The following is a 21392-nucleotide window of genomic DNA, read 5'->3' as shown; positions in this document are numbered from 1 at the left end:
GTAGGCTGTTTACCTGGACTCAGTGGCGCCAGGATCCCCCCTGCTGCCTCCAGAAAGGAGGGGGGGACAAAGGAGGGTTAACACATACAGAAATATATCCTACCCAAATGTTTGGGGCACAATCCTGATCATAAGCATCCTTCACTACAGGCCTGTATCAGGAACAGTGTGGCCAGCAGGAGCAGGGAAGTCATTCTTCCCCTGTACTCAGCACTGGTTAGGCCACACTTTGAGTTCTGTGTCCAGTTCTGGGGCCCTCAATTCAAGAAAGATGTTGAATTGCTGGAACATGTCCAGAGAAGGGTAACAAAGCTGGTGAGGGGTCTGGAGCACAAGCCCTATGAGGAGAGCTGGGGTTGTTTAGCCTGGAGAAAAGGAGGCTCAGAGGAGACCTTATTGCCAGGTGGAGGTCAGTCTCTCCTCCCAGGCAACCCGTAACAGAACAAGAGGACACAGTCTCAAGCTGTGCCAGGGGAGGTTTAGGCTGGATGTTAGAAAAAAATTCTTCACAGAAAGAGTGATTGGCCATTGGAATGTGCTGCCCAGGGAGGTGGTGGAGTCACCATCACTGGAAGTGTTTAAAAAGAGAGTGGATGGGGTACTTAGTGCCATGGTTTAGTTGAATAGATGGTGTTGGGTGATAGGTTGGACTTTATGATCTCAAAGGTCTCTTCCAACCTGGTTAATTCTGTATTCTGTAATACTTTGCTCCAGTCAGTACTTTAATTTTTGAAGCTGGCATGACTGCAGCATGGTATGAATAACAGCAGCAGGTTCAACTCAATCCATGACAGGAAGGGAAATACAGCTCTTGTATGTTTAATCTAGACATAGCAAACACCAAGCTGGGAGTGATTGCTCTGGCTGTAAGATATTACTGACATTTTGAGGGAGAAGATAGTTATCAAATGGGGGTGAGACAATGATAGGCCTACAGATAGAGGTTGTTTACTTATGTGAAACGAGGATGTCGTAACAGTTGGTGAGATGTGTGGAAAAGTAAAAACATGTAATGGTTGGAAGACATTTATTGAATAACTAGTCTTCAAGTTTTAATATTCTGAAATGTTATGACTTTTGATTCCCATACTTGGAGCTTTTATTTCCCAGGCTTGTCTTTGAAGTTATGCTGTAAGGCTTTCTGGAAGATTATATCTGAAGAGTTAGGAAAAGTTTTCCTTGTGCCAGATGGGTGTTCCTGCTCTTTAGTGACTGCCTCTGTGAGTTCATTCTGCTGTGAAGTAGTTTCACTTGCATCATCTCCACATAGCCATTTTAATGTCATGAACAAAGTGGATCTGTATGTAGATAGTTATTTAGATACTGAATTATCTGTGAATCTGTTAATTGAGTCTGATGACTCAGTTGTGCGGGTTGGGGATTCTTCACTGTTTACACTGGTGCTCTACTATGAAAATACTTGCAAACATACCTAGCTCCACTGTAAATGCCATAGGCAAATTACTTGGCTGACCTGTTAAGAATGCAATGAGCTGTGTAACTTATTAGTATGAGGTTCTTCCAGCCCAGATGTGCAAAGGACAGCACATACTTTCAAGACCTATGGGTGTTAGCCAGGGTGGCGATCCATGCAGGCTCTAGGTATTATATTATGAGAAAAGTCCACTTAAAATTTTGTCCTGTTCACATTCAGCAAGTATCAGAGTTACTGGTATCACATACCTCACATCTCTGTTCCACATGCAAATACTTCTTGTATCTAAGTGCCACTTTTGTCAGAAAGGATACCTAGGAATCACCTGTAATCATGTCCCATGTAGAACTGCAAGAACTGGACCAATTATACCCATATGAAAGTTTGTTTATCTGAGTTAATATTGGTTTATTTCAAATGTTACTCAAAGGAGCAAGGTCCCTGTAGAGTTCACACTCTTGGAGCAGGCAGCATCCTGCAGCTTCAGGTCAGTGTGCAAAGTAAGATAAATCCTTCTGGCTGCTTCTGACTGTGCCTTGTATAGATCCCAAGCTGCCAGGCCAATTCTCTGCTGGAAGCTTCTGGGGTCCCCTGGCTAAGTCTCCTAGGGCCAGACACACTTGCACATCCCAGCCATACCCATTTTGGGGCTGGAGCAGTGGTTGCCCAAGCAGTGTATGCAGAACCCTCTTCTGATTTCATCTTGCCCTTGGCCAGGTGAAGAACTAAGGTGCCCTGGTCTCATTTTTTCACACTGTGGAGCTGCAAAGTCTGCCCAGGCATACAGAGGGAAACATATTAGTCTCGCACCAGTGACCACCTAAAGCATTGGAATAACAAATCTAGACTCAGGCAATGAGAATAATCATCATAATAAAACTGCACCACAAAGTTACAGATGAAGTGTGGTTTCAGATACACCTCTAACCAGCCACAGGCATGGTTTAGTTGTGTCGGTGCCTGACATTAACAGAGGTTGTGTTAAAATGTCAGCCACCTCCTCTCCTTGTCCTTTCCACTATCAAAGTGCCCATTCATTTGAGTATCCACTAACTGCTGACCTTCTTCCTACTTCCCAGCTTACCCAGCCTAATCTGCTTGGTTCTCAGGCTCTCTGCATCCAGCTCCCTTATGCGAGCTCAGTCTTCAGAAGAAGCTGCAGTTCTCTTTACCAGAAGCTGTTTCTGCTTATTTGTCTCTAGTGCCCTTACCAACTACCTGAGGATTGTTAATGTTTGTTATCCTATGTGGTTCTGAGACTTCAAAAGAGTCTCCCTCTCTGGAGGTATTCACAACCCACCTGGATGCATTCCTGTGTGATCTGGTAAAGGTGATCCTGCTCTGGCAGGGGGGTTGGACTAGATGATCTTCTGAGGTCCCTTCCAGCCCCTAACATTCCATAATTCTATACGAGTAATCTACTGTTCAGCAGATTTATCGTAACATGATAAAGATCCCAGGGAGGGGCAAAGAAGTTTCTTCAGTGGACATCTCTACAGACCAAATTGTTCTGTTAGAACAGGTAAAGGTACTTTCACAAAGGCCCGATACATGAAGGTTGTTCCACTGCAAAATGAAGCGTGCATGTCCCTGTCATTTTCAGTATTTCACCTTTTCTCAATACAGTTGGCATGGTTCTTTCTAGGAATATCCAGTTCTCCTTTATCCCCTTTTCCACGTGCTGAGTCAGACTTTACCACTTGGCACTTGTCACAGTGTTTCTTTTCCAGCTTGCACTCGTGTGGGCAGTCCCTGACCAGATACCCCTCAACAAGGCAAGCTGCTTTTCAGCTCCCTGACCCTTTTCACCTGCCGACCTTATTCCTCTGCTCCTTCCCGGTCATTTGCTTTCTGCACCCACTCTTCTTTGCAAATCCCACGCTCTAGCAGCATTGTTCTCTCTCTTCTGCTTGTCCAGGAGGGCCTAGTTTCAGCCCCACCCTGCACTCCCCTTCTCCTTGCCCATCCCTACACCTGTTGCTCACGGGAGGAGCTGCTCTGCCGGCTGAGCTGGACTCTGGACATGGGCTGCGGCTGCAGGGCAGCGTCCTCGCCGCGGCACGACGGCGGGCAACCGACGGAGCCTTCCGCAGACCTGCCATGGTGTGGGCGGCGGGCGAGGGGTCGGGCTGCCTGCCCGCTCTGCCCGCCGCGCCGAGGGGGAGGGCCCGTCTCGCCGCGCAAATGACGGCACGGTGGGAGGCCCCGGCGGGCGGCTCGGCCGCAGCGCGGGAGGGAGAGGCGGGCCCCGCCGCTCACCCCGCGGTGGGAAGGCCAGCGGCAGCCGGGGCGGGGGCGCGGAGCCGAGGCCCGGGGGCGGGAGCCGGGCAGCGCGGTGCTGAAGGGACAGCGCCCGCAGGCGCCGCCCGCTCCGCCCCGCCGCGCCCCGCCCGGCCCAGGCAGACACCGGGAGCCAGGCGCGGGGAGACCCGGCCTCCGCCCGGCCGCCGCCGCCCTGCCCGGCGTGGCCAACACGGCGGTCTCGTCCTCCACCCGCGGCTGCGGCTCCCCGGGCCCCGCGCACTCTCCGCCCGCCAGCTGCGCCGATGCCGGGCGTTGGGGCGATCGGAGCGCGGTGCAGGCACCTGCCGCGCAGGAGCCCCAGGAAGAGCCCCAAGGCGGAGCCGAGCCAGGCCGGGGCCGCCATGGACGCGGCGATTTGGATCTACCAGTTCCGGCTGATCGTGCTGGGCGACTCCACCGTGGGCAAGTCCTGCCTCCTGCATCGCTTCACCGAGGGCCGCTTCCCGGGGCCGCTGCACTCTGACCCCACTGTGGGGGTGGACTTCTTCTCCCGGCTGGTGGAGATCGAGCCGGGCAAGAGGGTAAAGCTGCAGCTCTGGGACACGGCAGGGCAGGAGCGATTCAGGTACAGGAGCTGAGATCTACCCCTCTACCCACTCCCACCCGACCCCCAAATCCGCCGGCCCACGGGCACACCCTATCCACAGCCCCGGCCCCCGCCACCCTCCCAGCGCTCCGACACGGCTCCTGACCCAGGGACTTTGCCTTACCCTCTAGAACACCTCACTGCACCCAGCTGGCTGCTGTGGCCCAAAACAGCCTGCCATCGCTTGCCAGTCTTCCCCATCCCCAGGGCCCACTATCCTTCTCGCCTCACTGTCCACCAGTTCCTCCCCAGGAGCTTTCTCCTTTAGAACCTTTCCTTTGACACCCACCCCAGCTCACAATAGGGGGTAACAAGTGGCCTTATCCTTTATCTCTTCCCCCATCCTTGCTGGACCTAGGGTACTGGTCCTCTGCATTTTTGTATTTCTTTGCAGCAGGAAGTCCCTGCTTCGCTCTGCATTTCGTACTTTGTCATCACCTCCGAACTCATCCTCCTCTGCAGTATTTCCCTCTCCCATAACTCTTACTCCCATGCAGTCTGGAGGGACCAAGCCACCTCCCTGCTCATCCTGCTTCCAGCACAGCAGCACTGCAAGCACCAGTGCAGCCTTGGCAGTGCAGAAGCCACTGACAGCCAGCTACAGTCCCTTATGAGTGTTTTATCTGCCTTTTGCACCTGCTCTGCACTGATGGTTGCCAGGAGCCTTCACTAATACCGCTATCATTTATAATGTAACTAAACTGGCTTGAATACTGCACTGAGTATTAAATCCTCACCTTTCTCCTCTCTGTGACAAACAGTAAAACTACCCTCTCTTCCTGCCCCAAAAGAGTCATGGTCATTCCCCACATACAAACTGGTGCTATCCCTCACTCAATCCCATGGCTCTGTTCCATCTCTATGCTTGCCACTTTTGTGTATGGATTTTAGTTTGGACTTGGGGTTCAGGAGGTATGAACTCAAGTGGAAGGCTAATATGTAACCCATCTACACACTATCTGACCTACACACTTGTTACTGGGACACTAGCAGTCAGGTTGAAATGGGTCTCTTCACTGTCCAGGATAGATTGTTTTATGTTCTGCTGCAACAGTTGTTCAGATTCTCACACTCAGATGAAGAGGTGAAATTTCACTGCCTTACCAGGGAGCAACAGCCTTTATCTTTTTCCCCCCTCCCCAATAATAAGCACTACAGTGAAACAATAAAGATCTTTTCTGGGTTTGCATGAGTCACAACTTCGTAGGTATTTTTGCAGGCAGGTCTCTGAAGGGGTTAGCAAAGAAATTAACAGCGACAATAGCAAGCTCTTAGCGTTTTTCATCTTCATTGTGCTCTCCAGCAAAGAATTGGTAAAATACTTGGAAGCAAGTGACTGAGAATGTATAAGCTCTTTATTTTGAATTTGCTGAGATGGCCAGTGACAAGGCACTTTGAAAGTAATGTAAATGCTGGGAGTTTTGCATAAGTTTTAAATCAAATTATAGCCAACCTTTAACACAGGAATGCTCAGGGGATATACAGTGATGAGTCATGCAGCCAGCTGCTTTTAAACTTACCATTAGTATTGTGGTAGTTTTAGGCTATGCCTTTAAAATCCTTTAAAACATCTGATTTTTCTAATACCCAGAAAATAGGAACTGAAGGAAGGAGTTTTAAATGTCTGTGTTTGGTTTTCTGCTAAGAGTTTCTTGTCATTTGGTGTACAAAATATCATAGCATTTATTGTATAGCCTGTTTTACACCTACTCAAATTACTTATATATATTGAACTAAATTATACACCACAGATTAAAATCTTGCACATTCTGTTTTCTGCTGATGGAGAAGACTACACATCACAAGCAAAGACAGTCTTGGGGAAGAACTAATTATCCCAAGAAGCAATCTAATTTTGTGGAATGTCAAGCAGCTTGCAGTTGTGATTCTCAGTTCTGCTCTGGTTCAGTTGCACCGGGACACTGAAGGATGTAAAGCTCCATGAGAAGTTCCCTGGGTAGGGCAAACTACTGGCTGCAGAGTAACCCCCTTATTTTGGTCCCAGGTATTAGGAACATTCCCAGGGTAAAATTAAGGTGTGTTACACCTGCTGTCATGCTCTCGTGAAAGAGAGCACTTATTTTATTGGAGAAACTGTTTGGGATAAATTGTTACGTGTGTCTAGTTCATTGATGATGCTGCTGTATTTGAACTGGACTTTATGCATGGCCTTAGAAATCATCACTGACATGCACTGTTTGCATCACTTCTTAAAGTCATTCTCACCACTTCCACAAGAAGGATGAGTAATCTGCAAACACTGGTGCTGGGCAGTTTACTTCTTCTGAGCTCAGACAGGGCAGTTACTGGCTGTATTTACTTTGACATCAGTAAGGCATCACTAAGCAGAATCTCCCATTGTGCTAGGTGCCACCGTGCTGCTTTGGCTGTGTTTCACATTGTCTGCTTTGCTGTAATTTTGTTTGTTTGATTGATTTTCCTGTATTTAAAGCCAACAATATATTTAAATCTTGAAACTTCCAAGGATATAAAGTCCTTGGTAGTGGTGCTGAGAGTTCAAGAGTATAGGGGCAAACCATTGTAAGGATGCCCCAATTATATTAGCCCACTCTTTTAGCAGTCTATGATATTAGCTACATTCTGTTTCTAACACAGGGCTTGCAAACAGAACACTACCCTTATTCTTCCTTTTGAGTAAGCAACCTGCATTTTCAGAATTAATACCATTATTATGTAGTTTTTAGTCACAACATAAAACTAAGTCTTCAAAATCAGGTAAAGCTTTTAGTGAAAGTTTGGTTCATCTGGTAAAGATCAGTAAGATCATAATGAGATAGAAACCCTGTGTCTTATATGTCACCCTAAAGCCATAGTTTGATGTGATTAATACAGCTTCTCATTCATTTTCAGAAGCAGTTGTTCAGTGGCCATCATTTTACCAAGGTCTTTCTTGAGAGTATTAAGGTCTGACATCTTGAATATAAGATTTAGATAAGAGAATGACTTCTGTTCTAGATAGTATTTTCCTTTTCCATAATGGTAGTGTGGGCAGAACGAATTAGCAGAACCAATATATAACCTACATGGAAAGTCATAATTAACAAAATAATCTAGGATCTGCATTTAACAAATGTTCCAAATTAGACTAAAAAGTTATCCTTTGGAAAAGCATTCTAACATAGCATTATTGTGCATCACAACCTACAACTTCTTGAAGAGCAGTCTCACCTTCAGCAATTTTCGAGTACAGAAACATCTGGAGAAACCTTACAGCATTCAATATCAAAGTGTTGTGGTTCCCTTTTAAAACTTAGTGCAGTCTTACTTGTTAACATGTTCTAATAAGGAAAAACCCAATTTTCTCCAACCCTTTACATTTAGCATTATATGAAATGAGCAAAAGTTTTTCATTCAAGTAGTCTTGCTGAAAAACTTAGGATAGTCCTGAGAATGCTAGAACAGTGCATATTTCACAACAGCACAGATAAGGAGCTGTGCAGTCTCTTTTTATTTCTATCAAATGAATTACCTTTTCAATAATATTTATGCCAATTCTTATGCCAATTCTCAGCCAAAACTTGTGTAATACTTCACATATAACGTGTGGGCTGACTGGAGGCTGTAGCACACCCATCATCAGTGGCTGGCATGACATGCATGCTCCAGCCTACAAGAGGAGCTGCACAATCACCAAGGGGTTACAGTCACCTCTCCTACATAGGAGGGTTGTTTCTTTCCATTTACTGGAGCCATAGGAAGCAGAAAAACTCTGTCCTGAAATACCACCTTGCACCTTGAATGAAGGCCCTGGTAGACACATTGGTTTGGGCACTTTGATTAGCTGTTGCCTGGACAAGGGTTCAGAGTCTTCTGTGAAAGAGATGCTGAGAGCGGGGACATCAAGAAAGTACTGGACAAAAAGGAACAGAAGAAAATCAAAGTGGTTTAGGCAGAGAGGTTAAGACACATGAGGAAAGACAGATGCAAAGATGGATTTAAGATTTTGGTCCCTCTTTTGTTCAGAGTCAGGGGCACATTTGCCAGATTCTAAATCTGAAGTTTTGCAACTTGCAGCCAGCACCTCCTCTTTAAGTTTCCTGGAGGGACACGGCAAGCTTCATTGCTGTCTCTCCAGTTTTATAAGACAGGCTGCTCTTCAGCCATTATTTTTACACCCTAACCCCAGCCTGTTCCTAAGTTGAGGCTTTGCCTCTACTAAAGGAAGTACTGCCCTCTGCCTCCCTCTCTACAGAGCATTAATCATAGTGCTCAAGTGAGACATTCCCTTCACAGACATTAATTAGCTAAACCAAAGTTTACATGAGAAGCCATCATTTCAACAAGGATTTAGGATCTGCAAGGGGATAATTTGAGAAATGGAAATGTGAACATCCTTTATGAATAAGTTGGACTACATCAAACCTGACCTGTCACCAATTCCTGATCCTGACTTGAAAAACTTGCAGGGGCCTAGGGTTTTTTCCATATGGTCAAAAAGTGAAAACAATAAGGGAATTAAAAATTTCATTTTGCCTTGAGTCTCATCTTTCAGCATTTACCAAAGTGTATATAATCATGTAAGTGGATTCCCTGCTTATAAAAGAACACAAGAATGGCCAGTCTAATTTTGTCTATGGTACCTACTCTGGTATCTATCTCTACTCTACCTATCTCTAATGGAGTCTTTGTATTGTTCTGAGTATTCTGTTGTCCTCTACTTTCATCTTGAGGGACTTCTGGAGACCAAAGCTCACTGAGTCTTGCTCAGGATTTGTTCAGTCTTCCATGGAATACAGATAAGATCTTTGCAACCCCAGCTCCCTCAGCCTCTCCCCACAGGGCTTGTGTTCCAAACCCCTCACCAGCTTTGTTGCCCTTCTCTGGACATGTTCCAGCAAGTCAACATCTTTCCTAAACTGAGGAGCCCAGAACTGGATACAGGACTCAAGCACAATGCCCCAGTGTGGCCTAACCAGTGCGGTGTACAGGGGCAAAGCACAGCCCAAAGTTAGAGATGCTTTTTAATCAGCACTATAGGCACTACACATACATAATTAAATCTAATGGCTTAGACCATCAGCTTGTGTTGATTAGCATCTCTCTGCAGAAGTGAGTTACAACAGATGAGGGTACTGACTGCTGCATGGAGCATCCAATACACAAGGAGGGCTGCTTTTCAGTACTGTAGTTCATAGGTACACAATATATATCAATCTATATAGAAGTGCTTGGTAAAGAATGCACTGCATTTTCAGTACTAACTTATTTTCTTCCCTGGTTAATACATTTTCTTTGGCATATCTGTTTCCAAGGGTTTGGTTTGGTTGTTGGGTTTGGTTTGCTTTTTAATTAAAATAGGTTGCATTAGCTTCCACTTCTCCAAATCAAATCCCATTTTTGTCACCCACTTCAGCTTTCTCGAACCAGATGTATTATTTGAATGTATTCATTTCTGTTTGCAACTGCTCTACAGCAAAACCAAAATGCTGACAAAACCCTGAAACAGATCTTTATGACGCCTTTATTTAATACTTCACAAAATGTGGCACCTCTCATTTATGGTCTTAAATCATTTTGCAAAACCACAAATCATTATTCATATTGGGGCTATTTAAATTAATCTGAGGATAAGATTCTGTTGTTTTCAGATTTTAACTGTTCTGAGAGATACTCCATGGACTATTGCTGGGAACATAGAAAAGATTTTCCTCAACATTAGGACAAACAGCCCCTCCCCATTGTCTAAAAACCATTTCAAATGCCATTTGCTGTGGCTAAATGAATTCAGATATGCCAGCAAATCTAAACCTTATCTAGCTGTGCACTTACCTATCTGTCATATGCTTGCTGCTGCTAATTATATCTCTATGTTCAATTTGTTATAAAACACTCTATGAAATGCGATGAACTGAAAATTGGAGGGAGCTACAGAAAGATAATGTTACAGTGCACAGTTCAAACTGATTCCAAGAGTTTTTGAGGCTGCATCCCCTTCATAATCATAAGATAAATAATACTTAGCTAAATTATAATTTCAAATACTGATTGTCAATAGAGATTGTGCATCTCATTTCAGTTGGTATTTACAAATGTATTTATCCTAGTGCTAGTGTCTGCTCCTTGGTAGTCTGTCACTTCCTTTAAAATGTTGCTTCTCACCTTCTCCATCCTCCTCTATTGCTCATGATTAGAGATGATGATATAGCATAGCATAGCATAGCATAGCATAGCATAGCATAGCATAGCATAGAATAGAATAGAAAGAATAGAATTAACCAGGTTGGAAAAGACCTTTGAGATCATCGAGTCCAACCTCTCATCCAACACTGTCTAATCAACTAAACCATGGCACCAAGCACCCCATCCAGTCTCTTCTTAAACACCTCCAGTGATGGTGACTCCACCACCTCCCTGGGCAGCACATTCCAATGGCCAATCACTCTTTCTGTGAAGAATTTCTTCCTAACATCCAGCCTAAACCTCCCCTGGTGCAGCTTGAGACTGTGTCCTCTTGTTCTGGTACTGGCTGCCTGGGAGAAGAGACCAGCCCCCACCCATCTACTACCTCCCTTCAGGTAGTTGTAGACAGCAGTAAGGCCTCCTCTGAGCCTCCTCTTCTCCAGGTTAAGCAACCCCAGGTCACTCAGCATCTCCTTATAGGGCTTGTGCTCAAGGCCTCTCTCCAGCTTTGTTGCCCTTCTCTGTACACGTTCCAGCAACTCAACATCTTTCCTAAACTGAGGGGGCCAGGACTGTACACAGTATTTTTAACCCCATATCCTTCTTTCTTTCTACATTCTAACAAATATTTTTTTCATCTAGAGTGTATTGAAAGTCTTTTCAACTAGAGGCTTCCTTCTTCCAATATTCCTTCCAGTGAATTCTTTGCAACACAGAGGGCTCAAAAGTAGAAAATAACCCTTGCCAGTCACAGAAGTCTTGTGACCAAATAAAAAGAGTAAATGCAGTTATGAAGAGCTTTTGAAACTCTGTGTGAGAGAGGTGTTGGAAGTGGAATGGAATGGAATGGAATGGAATGGAATGGAATGGAATGGAATGGAATGGAATGGAATGGAATGGAATGGAATGGAATGGAATGCCATGGCATGGAATGGAATAGACTAGACTAGACTAGACTAGACTAGACTAGAATAGAATAGAATAGAATAGAATAGAATAGAAGAATAGACCAGGTTGGAAGAGACCTTCAAGATCATCGCTTCCAACCTATCATCCAAGTAGAAGTGTTCCCTGCCGATGCTCTAACAAGTGTGTGTTTGCCCAACTCAGTTACTTGTTTACAGTCTTGTTTAGGAGTTTCATTTCTTAGTCTGCTACCTGATGACTTCCACAAGCACAAAGAATTGTGATTATCTGCACAAACTTTTCTCCCAAGGAATTTTTCTATGAGGAACTTGTCGTTGGCAAGCTTAGGCTCCAGGTTTCTCAACATTTGCCTACGTACTTCAGTTTGCAATAACTGATTAGAACAAAGCAAAGGGCATGTTTGTAGAAAACTGAATGACTCAGACTTTAGCACCAACAAGTATTTGACAAATATAGATGTGGGTTTTTTTAATTCTGTGAACATGTGCCACAGTTTACAAAGTAACTTTTGAATGTATGAAAAAAAAGCAATGAAAAAGGAACATTTGTGTCTAGAAGATAAATTGGTCAGTTCTGATCAGTTTTCCTAAAAGGCAAAGCTATGTCATGAGACTTGTAGGAGATAAAACCCCATTGCCACATGGAAAAGTGATGTATTTAAGGATAAAGAGAAAATGTGTTTTAATTTTGCTCTCTTTCTTGCCTTCACAGATCAATAACACGCTCTTACTACCGCAATTCTGTGGGTGGCTTACTGGTGTTTGACATCACAAACCGAAGGTCTTTTGAGCACGTGAAAGACTGGCTAGAAGAAGCAAGAATGCATGTGCAGCCCTTTCAGATTGTGTTTCTGCTAGTAGGACATAAATGTGACTTGGTGTCACAGCGGGAAGTTACAAGAGAAGAAGCTGAAAAACTGTCATCTGACTGTGGTATGAAATACATAGAAACTTCAGCAAAAGATGCCACGAATGTTGAAGAGTCCTTTACAATTCTTACACGAGACATCTATGAACTTGTGAAAAAGGGAGAAATCACGATACAAGATGGATGGGAAGGTGTCAAGAGCGGCTTTGTTCCAAATGTTGTACATTCATCAGAAGAAGCTGTGAAGCCCAGAAGACAGTGCATCTGCTGAATTTGTAGCATGCCAAAGAGAACAACTGAGTGTTCAGAAGATGATGCCAACCTACATGACAGAATAATAATTCTGAAGCAGTATTAGATCATGACATAGCTGAATCATAGAACGGTAATTTGGTTTTGTATCCTTTTGTCTAGGTCATAACTTCATAAAAGTTTAAGTGCTTTTTTTTTGCTTTTCAGAGTACAACATTGTGTGGTCTTCAGGAAAAGAAATCATGTATTGCTGAATGAAAAATTAATCCTATAGCAAGACACTGAGAAAGTGCAGGAGTCATTGGGGCTACATCCTCTCTCGAGCTTTGTATTTTGAATGCTGTTTTCAAGTCAGTTCTCAGTGAGGATCAGATGAGCTCATTGCTTTCATTCATCTTGCCTTAGTTTTGGACAAGAAAATATTACACTTTTCTAAATGTGATTCTTTACTCAAGTACAGGGTTGCTAATGACCATCACAGTTTAGAATGCTGTAGGATTTCATAATAAAGATGACTAAAGAAAGCAAGCTGAAAGATTGCTCCAATAGCAGACACTTTTGATACGACTATGAATACGAGCCTTACTAAAGAAAAAGAATGTTTTAGAGAAGAGGATTTACTTGTATGCAAAAGTGAGTAATACTGGCAATGAAGTTTATACTGAAATATTTTCATTGCAAATGAAGCTAAATGTAACATCATGTATGATCCAGCTGGTATTTGACTTGTATGCAAAAACAGCATTCTCAACCACTGGAATTACATTTTGGTGGCCAGATTGTCAGCTGGTAATCATCATAGCCACACAGATGCCTAGAGAATTATGTTAATTTACACAAACAAATTCCATATTAGCTTTAAAAATTTAATCTACTTCTAACTGGAAGTAAAAGTGCTGCAACCCATGGGGACCCAGGCCTTAAATCTGAATAGAGCAAGGATTGTTTTATTCTCAGCCAGCAAATGTTAAACTACTGTCTGAAGCCTGAAGGTTTTGAAACTAAAGCTGTCAGGAATTGAGTGGAGAGGAGAGAATGTCTAGAATAATGTTTGGCTACAGAGAGCATAACTGGAGAACGTCTATTCTAAGAAAGCAACACATAATAGCTTTTAATAACAATAATAATAGGAGAAATATGTGATCATGTAGCATTGTACTGAGCTTGAGGTCATGTTCCTATTCCTCTGACTATAATACACACTAGCTTTATGCAAACTGTGCCCTATGTGTCTAGCACTTAAATACCAAATAAGTCTATTTCTATTTTATTGTAGTAGTATGACAAGATGACTTGATGTCCAGACTTGATAAGCACCTACAATTTAGATGGGCTTACTCACAACCACAAAACATCAAACCAGTTACCATCAAATGACAGTGTATTACTGTGTTACAATTCTCCATATTCAAGACCAAGCAATGAGTCTTATCTAACTTTTTTCTTCAACAAACATGTAATTGGTTTTCCCTCAGATTACTTTTAGGTCTTTCTACAATCCTACTGTAAATATTCCACACTATAAAGACAGGTTTTTGGTTCCAGTTGTTTTATTCATTTAGGGCTCCTAAAATTACTGACTTCAAAGGGAACTGAAAGGTTATTTTTTTCAATAGCTTGAGTCTCACTTGCACTGAGGCACAGTTATGGCTGTTATACAGAGGCCTTAATATATTAACAGGAATCAGCCTTAATTCATTAGCAATTAAAATGGTTGGTTAAGTCTAGCCTCAGCATGCCACAAAGTAATTGTCATGAACCTGATTCTCTATTAAACCACATATATTAATTGTTTACACCAAATTTGAGGGCATTTTAGGCCCTCTTTACAAAGTAAATGTGATTACAGATGCCAAAAGGTAGTGCAGAATCAGGCTGTATGCCAAAAGGTAGTGCAGAATCAGGCTGTATGCATTTTACATTGATTCTGCCACGATACTAGGCCCATGTTGTATATCTCAGATCTTGTCTTAGCTGTTTAAGAGAATGGGCCAACGAATAAATTGGCAGCTGGGGAGTCAACAGACCCAAAGTCTCCAACTGGTTCACTGGTGTTTCTGAGCAAGGCATTTATGTTTTCTGTGCCTCACCTTCTGTATCTCAAAAGCAGAGATGATTGTTCTTCCTGAATTTCACAAAGACTGCTGAGACCCAACCTGACTGTGATCTGCAGTCTGGACTCTTTTCTTTGTGTATACTACCTGTTGTAGAGTGTTTAGCACTATGGGATGTGGATACTGGTTTCTTCTGCCATGCCAAAAAAAAACCCCAGCTTTCTAAGTACCAGGTATTGCTATTACTGTGAATCTACATTTCATTACACATTTCATTACTTTCAGGTTAAAATCTTTTATCTTAAACTTTTCTTCCTGAATACTCTGGAGCAACAAACTTTTCATTCTGTATGAAAAAAAATGAGGTGTATTGTGGGAGAAGGGACAGGGAGAAGGGAGTGGAGGGGAGGTATGCACAGAGGAATAAACAATCATTAGACAAAGCCTTAATGACCTCTGCTGTCAATACTGTACCTGTAGTGCCACTTTTAGTACACTGGGAATAGAGCTTTTAACTAGATTCAACTGTGTAAGGAACTGGCATTGTCAATGCAAATAGAAGTTCACTTCACTGCATTTTGAAGTACTGTGCACATGGTTATCTTATTTGTAATTTCTAAATATGTAGATTAACTTGTACATTCAAGTGTTGTCTGTCCTGATGATATATTAAATCACTACTGTACCTTCTCACTACACATTTGCAGTTAATAGAAATGTCTGATAAACTGATTTTTTTTTCTCTGATATCCATGATTTTGTTTTCAGGTGTTTTGCAGTACAGCTTGAAGAGGCCATAAAATGGATTATATTTCAGTGTATGTATAGTCTTTTTTTCCCCCCAAGAAAGGGCAGATACAGATATCAGAATGAAATTTCCAGAAATTACAGTACTCTGAATTTGGCAGCCAAATTAGTGAGTAGAAATCATTTGTTAAGAAAACATCACAACTTTGCAGATTGATGTGTGGTAAATTACAGTTAGGAAAAGGAAGAAGCTGTTAAAATACTAAACACAGTTTGCATTTGGATTCATAGGCGTGGCAAATGAATGGATATAAAGTATTGGTTTGGACTCCTAGAATGTTTAAGCTTTCATTGCTTTTATTTTGAGTTTGATAAAAAAAAAATAATAATTATCTTCCCCTAGTCATCTAAATATTTTACACATTAGTGCTTCAGATATTTTGGCTTGCTTATAGTGGTATCTGTGTATCTGTCCTGTGTGAGAAGCAGAACACAGCCACACACCTTAGGAATCAACCAAGAAAATAATACAGGCTTGTCTGAGCACCCAAGTACACTGCAGTTGCTCTGTGCTGAGATCCCTTCTGCCACACCCAAACTGCTACTGATACCAAAGATGCCTAACCTAAAGATAGGTAGAGGCACTGCACTCATAGATGTTTCAGTCTTAGTGCTTCAGCTTGCTTATAGAATACTCACTTCATTGCCCTCTTTTTGCACAATTAATATCCAGGGAGAGCATTTTTCCCCAAGCTGTAGACCCCACGACAACAGCTCCTTCAAGCCTTTATCCATGCCCTGCACCCAGAGTGGGCACAGCAATCTCAACAGCCCTTCATTCAGCCTTGGAGAGAAAGAAGGAGGGCTGAGGGCATGGAACCACACCACAGACATGCTTGACCATTTAAGAAATCATTACATATCAAAACACAATTGTCAGTAGCAAACATTTGCGTTGCTGATTTCTCAAAGTCCAAAGGCAGTATTTTAAATAAGCAGAAGTAATTAACATTCTAGAAGAGGAATCCATAAAATACAACTCTCCCTAAAAAAAACAAATAGGATTGCACAAGAAAATTAAATACATATATGTGTGTGTGTCTGTGTATAAAGAATAAAGTCCCAGCATTTGTGTCATCATGCTTTGCTCTGGTACTGCATGTGGTAGCCCATTTTTCTGAGCATAACAATGGTATCATTGAATGTATTTAACACTAGAATAATTCAGCCAAAATTCATTCACAAAAACGTGTCTTGTTAATGCACACATACTTATTTCCCAGCTCATTTCAAATAGTAGTTCCATGTACAGGTTTAATGCTATGTTCCATGAGGCTGTCCTCTGAAAACCACCTACCTACCTATGCTGTCATTTTACTCAGCAGTATTTCCCCTGCAAAGTGAATACAGCTGTGGAAAAGCTGAGTTTTACTTCTGAATATGGCAGAATTGTTTGTCCTGTTTCAGTAAGTGTTGAAGTCTGATGAAAGTAGTGCAACTGAAGACGTCCCAGTTGAGCATAATATAAAGACTATGAAGTTGTGCAGGTTCCTGAAGACAATTTGCCTTGCATAATACTTAATTAGTGGGAGTGTAGCATATGTGTGAAGAAATTTAAATTGGTTCTGTAAACCCCAAAATATTTTTCTAAGTAGCACTTCTAATGTGCAAGAGCCAACTCTGTAGACACAGGACTCCACAGAATAATCAGTTTTCTTCACAGAGTTGCTGCTCCCACAGGCAAACAGTGGAACCACAAACATGGCTCAAATGCATCCAGGAAATAGAATCATAAAATTGCGACGGCACGAACCCCCAAAAATATAATACATACACTGTGGGCTTTTTTTGTCTCTGGGGAGACAGGAAACAGTTGTGCAACAGCCAATTCCACCACCCATTTCTCAAAGTCACATTTTAGGCTAGGCCTGAGCTACTCAGGGATGGACACTCAGTGTGTAATCTGCTGAAAGACTACTTCTCCATGGCAGCAGTTCGGTAAACCAGCTGACACCAACCTTCAGCAGCTTCACAGGCTACAAGGGCAGCTCAGACTAAAAATAGCCCTGATTGCCTTTACAGGCTGCTAAAGGCTCACCTTGCAGCTAAAAAGCTTCTACAGAAACATAACAGTAAAAGTAACAAGAAGAAATTCTATGTATTTTAAATAAAAGCAATGCATAGGTAAACAGGCTGAAGTTTCACCTGTAGTTCAATTATTGTGATTCTTCATTGCTATGGCTTCAAATCTGCTTGAGTGCAAATTGATTTTTCCTTCTCCATGAAAACTGTGGAGGAACAGACTGAGCCTCCTGTAGCAATAAACTCAGTCACCAGGGAAATTAATGCACAAGATAAAGATGGAAAGCAAGACACAGATAATTTCTTCCATCCCTGCACAGCCCTGGGGGAGCAGTGAGACTAACAACTTCCAGGGCCCTTTAGACCCTACAGAAATTTCCATCACTGTTACAGGACTTGTGGGGTAAAGGAAAATGCCGAGGACCTGGTGTCAGCACAGAGACACAGCCTGTTGACTCCCTAACTCCAGTGTCCCCTTAAGGATTGGTTAATTCTGTGGACTGCCACCCAAGAGGAACAGTTGGGTATAATTCTATGCCAGCACTACATCTAGGTTGCAGGCTTCTCCCCCTTTTACCTTCTCTGTGTGGTTTCTTTGCAGGAACAGACTGCCAGAAGTCACGATTGGCACTACAGTGTGACAGCAAGCAGAGCAATGGTTTAAAATGTTAGTGGTAGTTGCTAAGTATTAAGGTACTAACACCAAGGGGAAGAATTATGGAAAATATTTCAGTCATAATAATAAAAACATTGCAGGCCTGGCACTGCTCTGCAGCACTTTCCAGAATTGTCCATTTTGGTTATGTTTTCAACGCCAAGAAAATAGTTTAGCTATTCAGTCATGATTTACATCAATTTGCTCATTTAAAATAATTACTGCTCATTATTCAGGGGAAAAAGCCTCCTCTGGGGAGGAGCTGGTGTTACATGCATTAAACAAGCAAGCTATGCCAGGACATAAGTTTAGAAGATGTTAGTCTCAATTCCAGTTAGTCAGACCATTGAAATTCACAGTAGTACTGTTCATTTTATTGGGGTTTTTTCTCTGTGGAAAACAGTCTGATTCTCAGAAAACAAACAAACAAAACAACCAAAAAAAAACCCAACAAACTTTTAAAACAAAAGAGAGACAAAGCTTACTGAAAAGAGCTGCACATATGAACAAGTGTCAGAAAAGCAGTGCATGACATTATAATTTTTCTTGTATTCTTTTTCACTCTACCGTGCTTTGCAGACCAACTACAGCTCCCTGAGTACACAGAGTGAATGGAACAGTAAATTTCTAGCTGTCTGGAAAAGGCTAGGAGAGGAAAAATTAGATGAGATGTAATTCCCCACAGTGGTTCTCTGCAACTCTGTGCTTGGGCACAAAACAATGGCCACATTTTGCCTAACACATGCCATGTGCTTCTCCATGTCCCAAGAGGAATTCAGTCTCAGCAAAAACACCTCCTGCAGTTTCTGCTGGCACACAGTTGCTCTGCACCACTCCACATCATCCTCAGTGTAACACGGGGCAAAAAGTGCAGTTTTCCAACAAGGAAACTGTGAGGGAATAGCACTGTGGCCTAAAAATACATCACAGAAGAAAAAAAAAACATCAGGAAGACATAAGTTATGTAAGCTAAAGGACAACTCTGGCCTAAGAATGAAGAGGTCGTACTGAGATGCACAGGATAGGAAGTTCTGGTGATGCTAAAATACCAAAATCTTTAACAGCTTTAAGTGAAAGCAACAGACCATATATCAGGAAAAAATACAGCTGCTTCTCAGGTGTTTGAGTTCTCTTTATTCCTTGGCTAGCACTACTCATAGCTACTGCTTAAGAACCTATTTGGGCAGGATGCAAGAACTCTTATACTCAGGACTTTCATTGCTGACCCTTCAAGGCCAAATGCATAAACATTACAGCAATGACTACTGGGTACCTCCTAAGGGTACTTAGAGCAGACTAGACCATGGAAAGTGCTTAGACACTGCTGTGTCCCATGTACTTGCACATTTTTGTGGCAGTGTTTGGTAGGCTTGCATGAACAGTGAAAATATAGAGCAATCTGTAATTTCAAAATAGCCTAATCATTTAGCTGAGCAACAAAACTTGCAATTATAACATTCCAGTGATTTGTGGTGTGGTTTTGTACTCTAATCTTTGCATCAAAGGGAACTGAGATGAAGCTCTCTATCATTAGTTTACTTTCTAATTGAATGATTTCTCAAAAGCAGTTTCAAACCATCACTGAAGTGTGGCATTAATGGCAAGCATACATGTATTAAAGAATTTAATAAATGCAACAGAAATTGAAACTAACTAAAAAATCTCAAATAATTGAAAATAATCACATTTTAAATGGGCTTGGGGAAAAGAGGATAAATCCATTCATGGAATAGTGGCTCCTAGAAACTACTGCCTCCATATCACAGTCTATAGAATATTTGCCTGTATCTCAATTTCTCTGATATTTACATGGCTGTAACCTTGAAGTCTTGAAGTCCAGATGGAGAGCAGTGACAAGTGGTGTCCCTCAGAGGTCTGTCTTGGGACTTGTACTGTTTAATATTTTTACCAATGGGACAGTGGGATTGAGTGCATCACCAGCAAGTTTGCAGATGACACCAAGCTGAGTGGTGGTGTCGATACACCAGAGGGACAGGATGTCATCCAGAGCACACGCTGGAGAGCTGGGCCCAGGTGCACCTCATGAGGTTCAACAAGAGCCACTTCTGCACCTGGGCCAGAACAATCCTCACTATCAATACAGACTAGGGGATGAGGTGATAGAAAGCAGCCCTGTAGAAAAGGATGTGGGGGTGCTGATGGATGAGAAGCTGGACATGAGTAGACAGTGTGTGCTTGCAGCCCATAAGGCAAATCACATCCTGGGCTGCATCAAAAGATGTGTGGCCAGCAGATCCAGTGAGGTGATTTCCGCCACTGCATTCTGCTCTTGTGAGACCTCACCTGGAGTACTGTATCCAGGTCTGGAGCCCTCAATATAGGAAGAACATGGACCTGATGGAGCGGATCCAGAGGAGGGACACAAAAATGATCAGGGGGCTGGAGCGCCTCTGCTATGAAGACAGGCTGAGGGAGCTGGGGTTGTTCAGCCCAGAAAAGAGGAGGGTCCAGGGAGACCTAATAGCGGCCTTCCAGTACCTGAAGCGGGCATACAAGAAGGATGGAGAGAGACTGTTTACAAAGGCCTGTAGTGATAGGATGAGGGGCAATGGCTTCAAACAAGAGAAGAGTAAATATAGATTGGATGTTAGGAACAGGTTCTTTACCATAGGGGTAGTGGAACACTGGCCCAGGTTGGCCAGGGAGATGGTTAGGGCCCCATTCCTGAGGATATTTAAGGTGAGGCTTGACAGGGCTCTGGGCACTCTGATCTAGTTGAGGATGCCCCTGCTTACTGCAGAGGGGGTTTGACTAGATGACCCTTCCAACCCAGACCATTCTATAATTCTATAGTATGCAGACTGGGAAGCAAATTGGCTGCTGCACACATTTTACTGACCTTGCTAGAGACTTTGTAACTTTAGCAGTGTTGTACAACAGTACAATACAACCAGAACTATCTATATTGTGTAATTATATATGATACATACAACTGTATAGCTGTATGCATTACATATGTGCAATGAATACTGAATACTCATTTATAGTATAGCTATCACAATATAATAACAGCAAAGGAAAATATGAAAAACTAATGGAAGTACTCAGAAGCTGGAAACTTTATCAAGCTAGCAATTATTCAGTACCTCCTTTTTACTTCTTAATTAAGAGAATGTCTTAATATGGCTATCTTAATTTATCAAGTTAATAGGGCTGCAGGCCATATTTAGTCAGCATTATCAAAACTTCTCTGGTGTGCAGATTTGTTGAACATGTTATTACAGCTTTTTTAACACTTCAGGGTCCCTATCTTCTAAGATGTTAATTTATCTTCAAATTCCATTCCTCACTGTATGCCCAGGAGAAACAAAGGGCACACTT

General features: G+C 42.6%; 1 protein-coding gene across 1 annotated transcript; it reads left to right on the top strand.

Moving 5' to 3' along the window:
• Nucleotides 1–3846: 3846 nt before the first annotated feature.
• Nucleotides 3847–15313, top strand: RAB39A (RAB39A, member RAS oncogene family). Its single transcript, XM_068144770.1, has 2 exons — nt 3847–4304; nt 12105–15313. The coding sequence occupies exons 1-2, from the start codon at nt 3982–3984 to the stop codon at nt 12529–12531; spliced, it is 750 nt and encodes a 249-aa protein (XP_068000871.1). The 5' UTR covers nt 3847–3981; the 3' UTR covers nt 12532–15313.
• Nucleotides 15314–21392: the final 6079 nt, after the last annotated feature.

This window comes from Melanerpes formicivorus, unplaced genomic scaffold, assembly GCF_026170545.1.
Source record: "Melanerpes formicivorus ecotype bairdi unplaced genomic scaffold, bMelFor1.0.p_v2 SCAF_1, whole genome shotgun sequence".
Classification (NCBI taxonomy): domain Eukaryota; kingdom Metazoa; phylum Chordata; class Aves; order Piciformes; family Picidae; genus Melanerpes; species Melanerpes formicivorus.
This window is presented reverse-complemented; position numbering and strand designations above follow the sequence as displayed.

Excerpts from the sequence above, each read along its gene's own strand:
- RAB39A (XM_068144770.1), top strand. The coding sequence starts at position 3,982 with ATGCCGGGCGTTGGGGCGATCGGAGCGCGGTGCAGGCACCTGCCGCGC. Across the intron at positions 4,305-12,104 it reads GCAGGGCAGGAGCGATTCAG|ATCAATAACACGCTCTTACT; the intron begins GTACAGGAGCTG and ends TTGCCTTCACAG.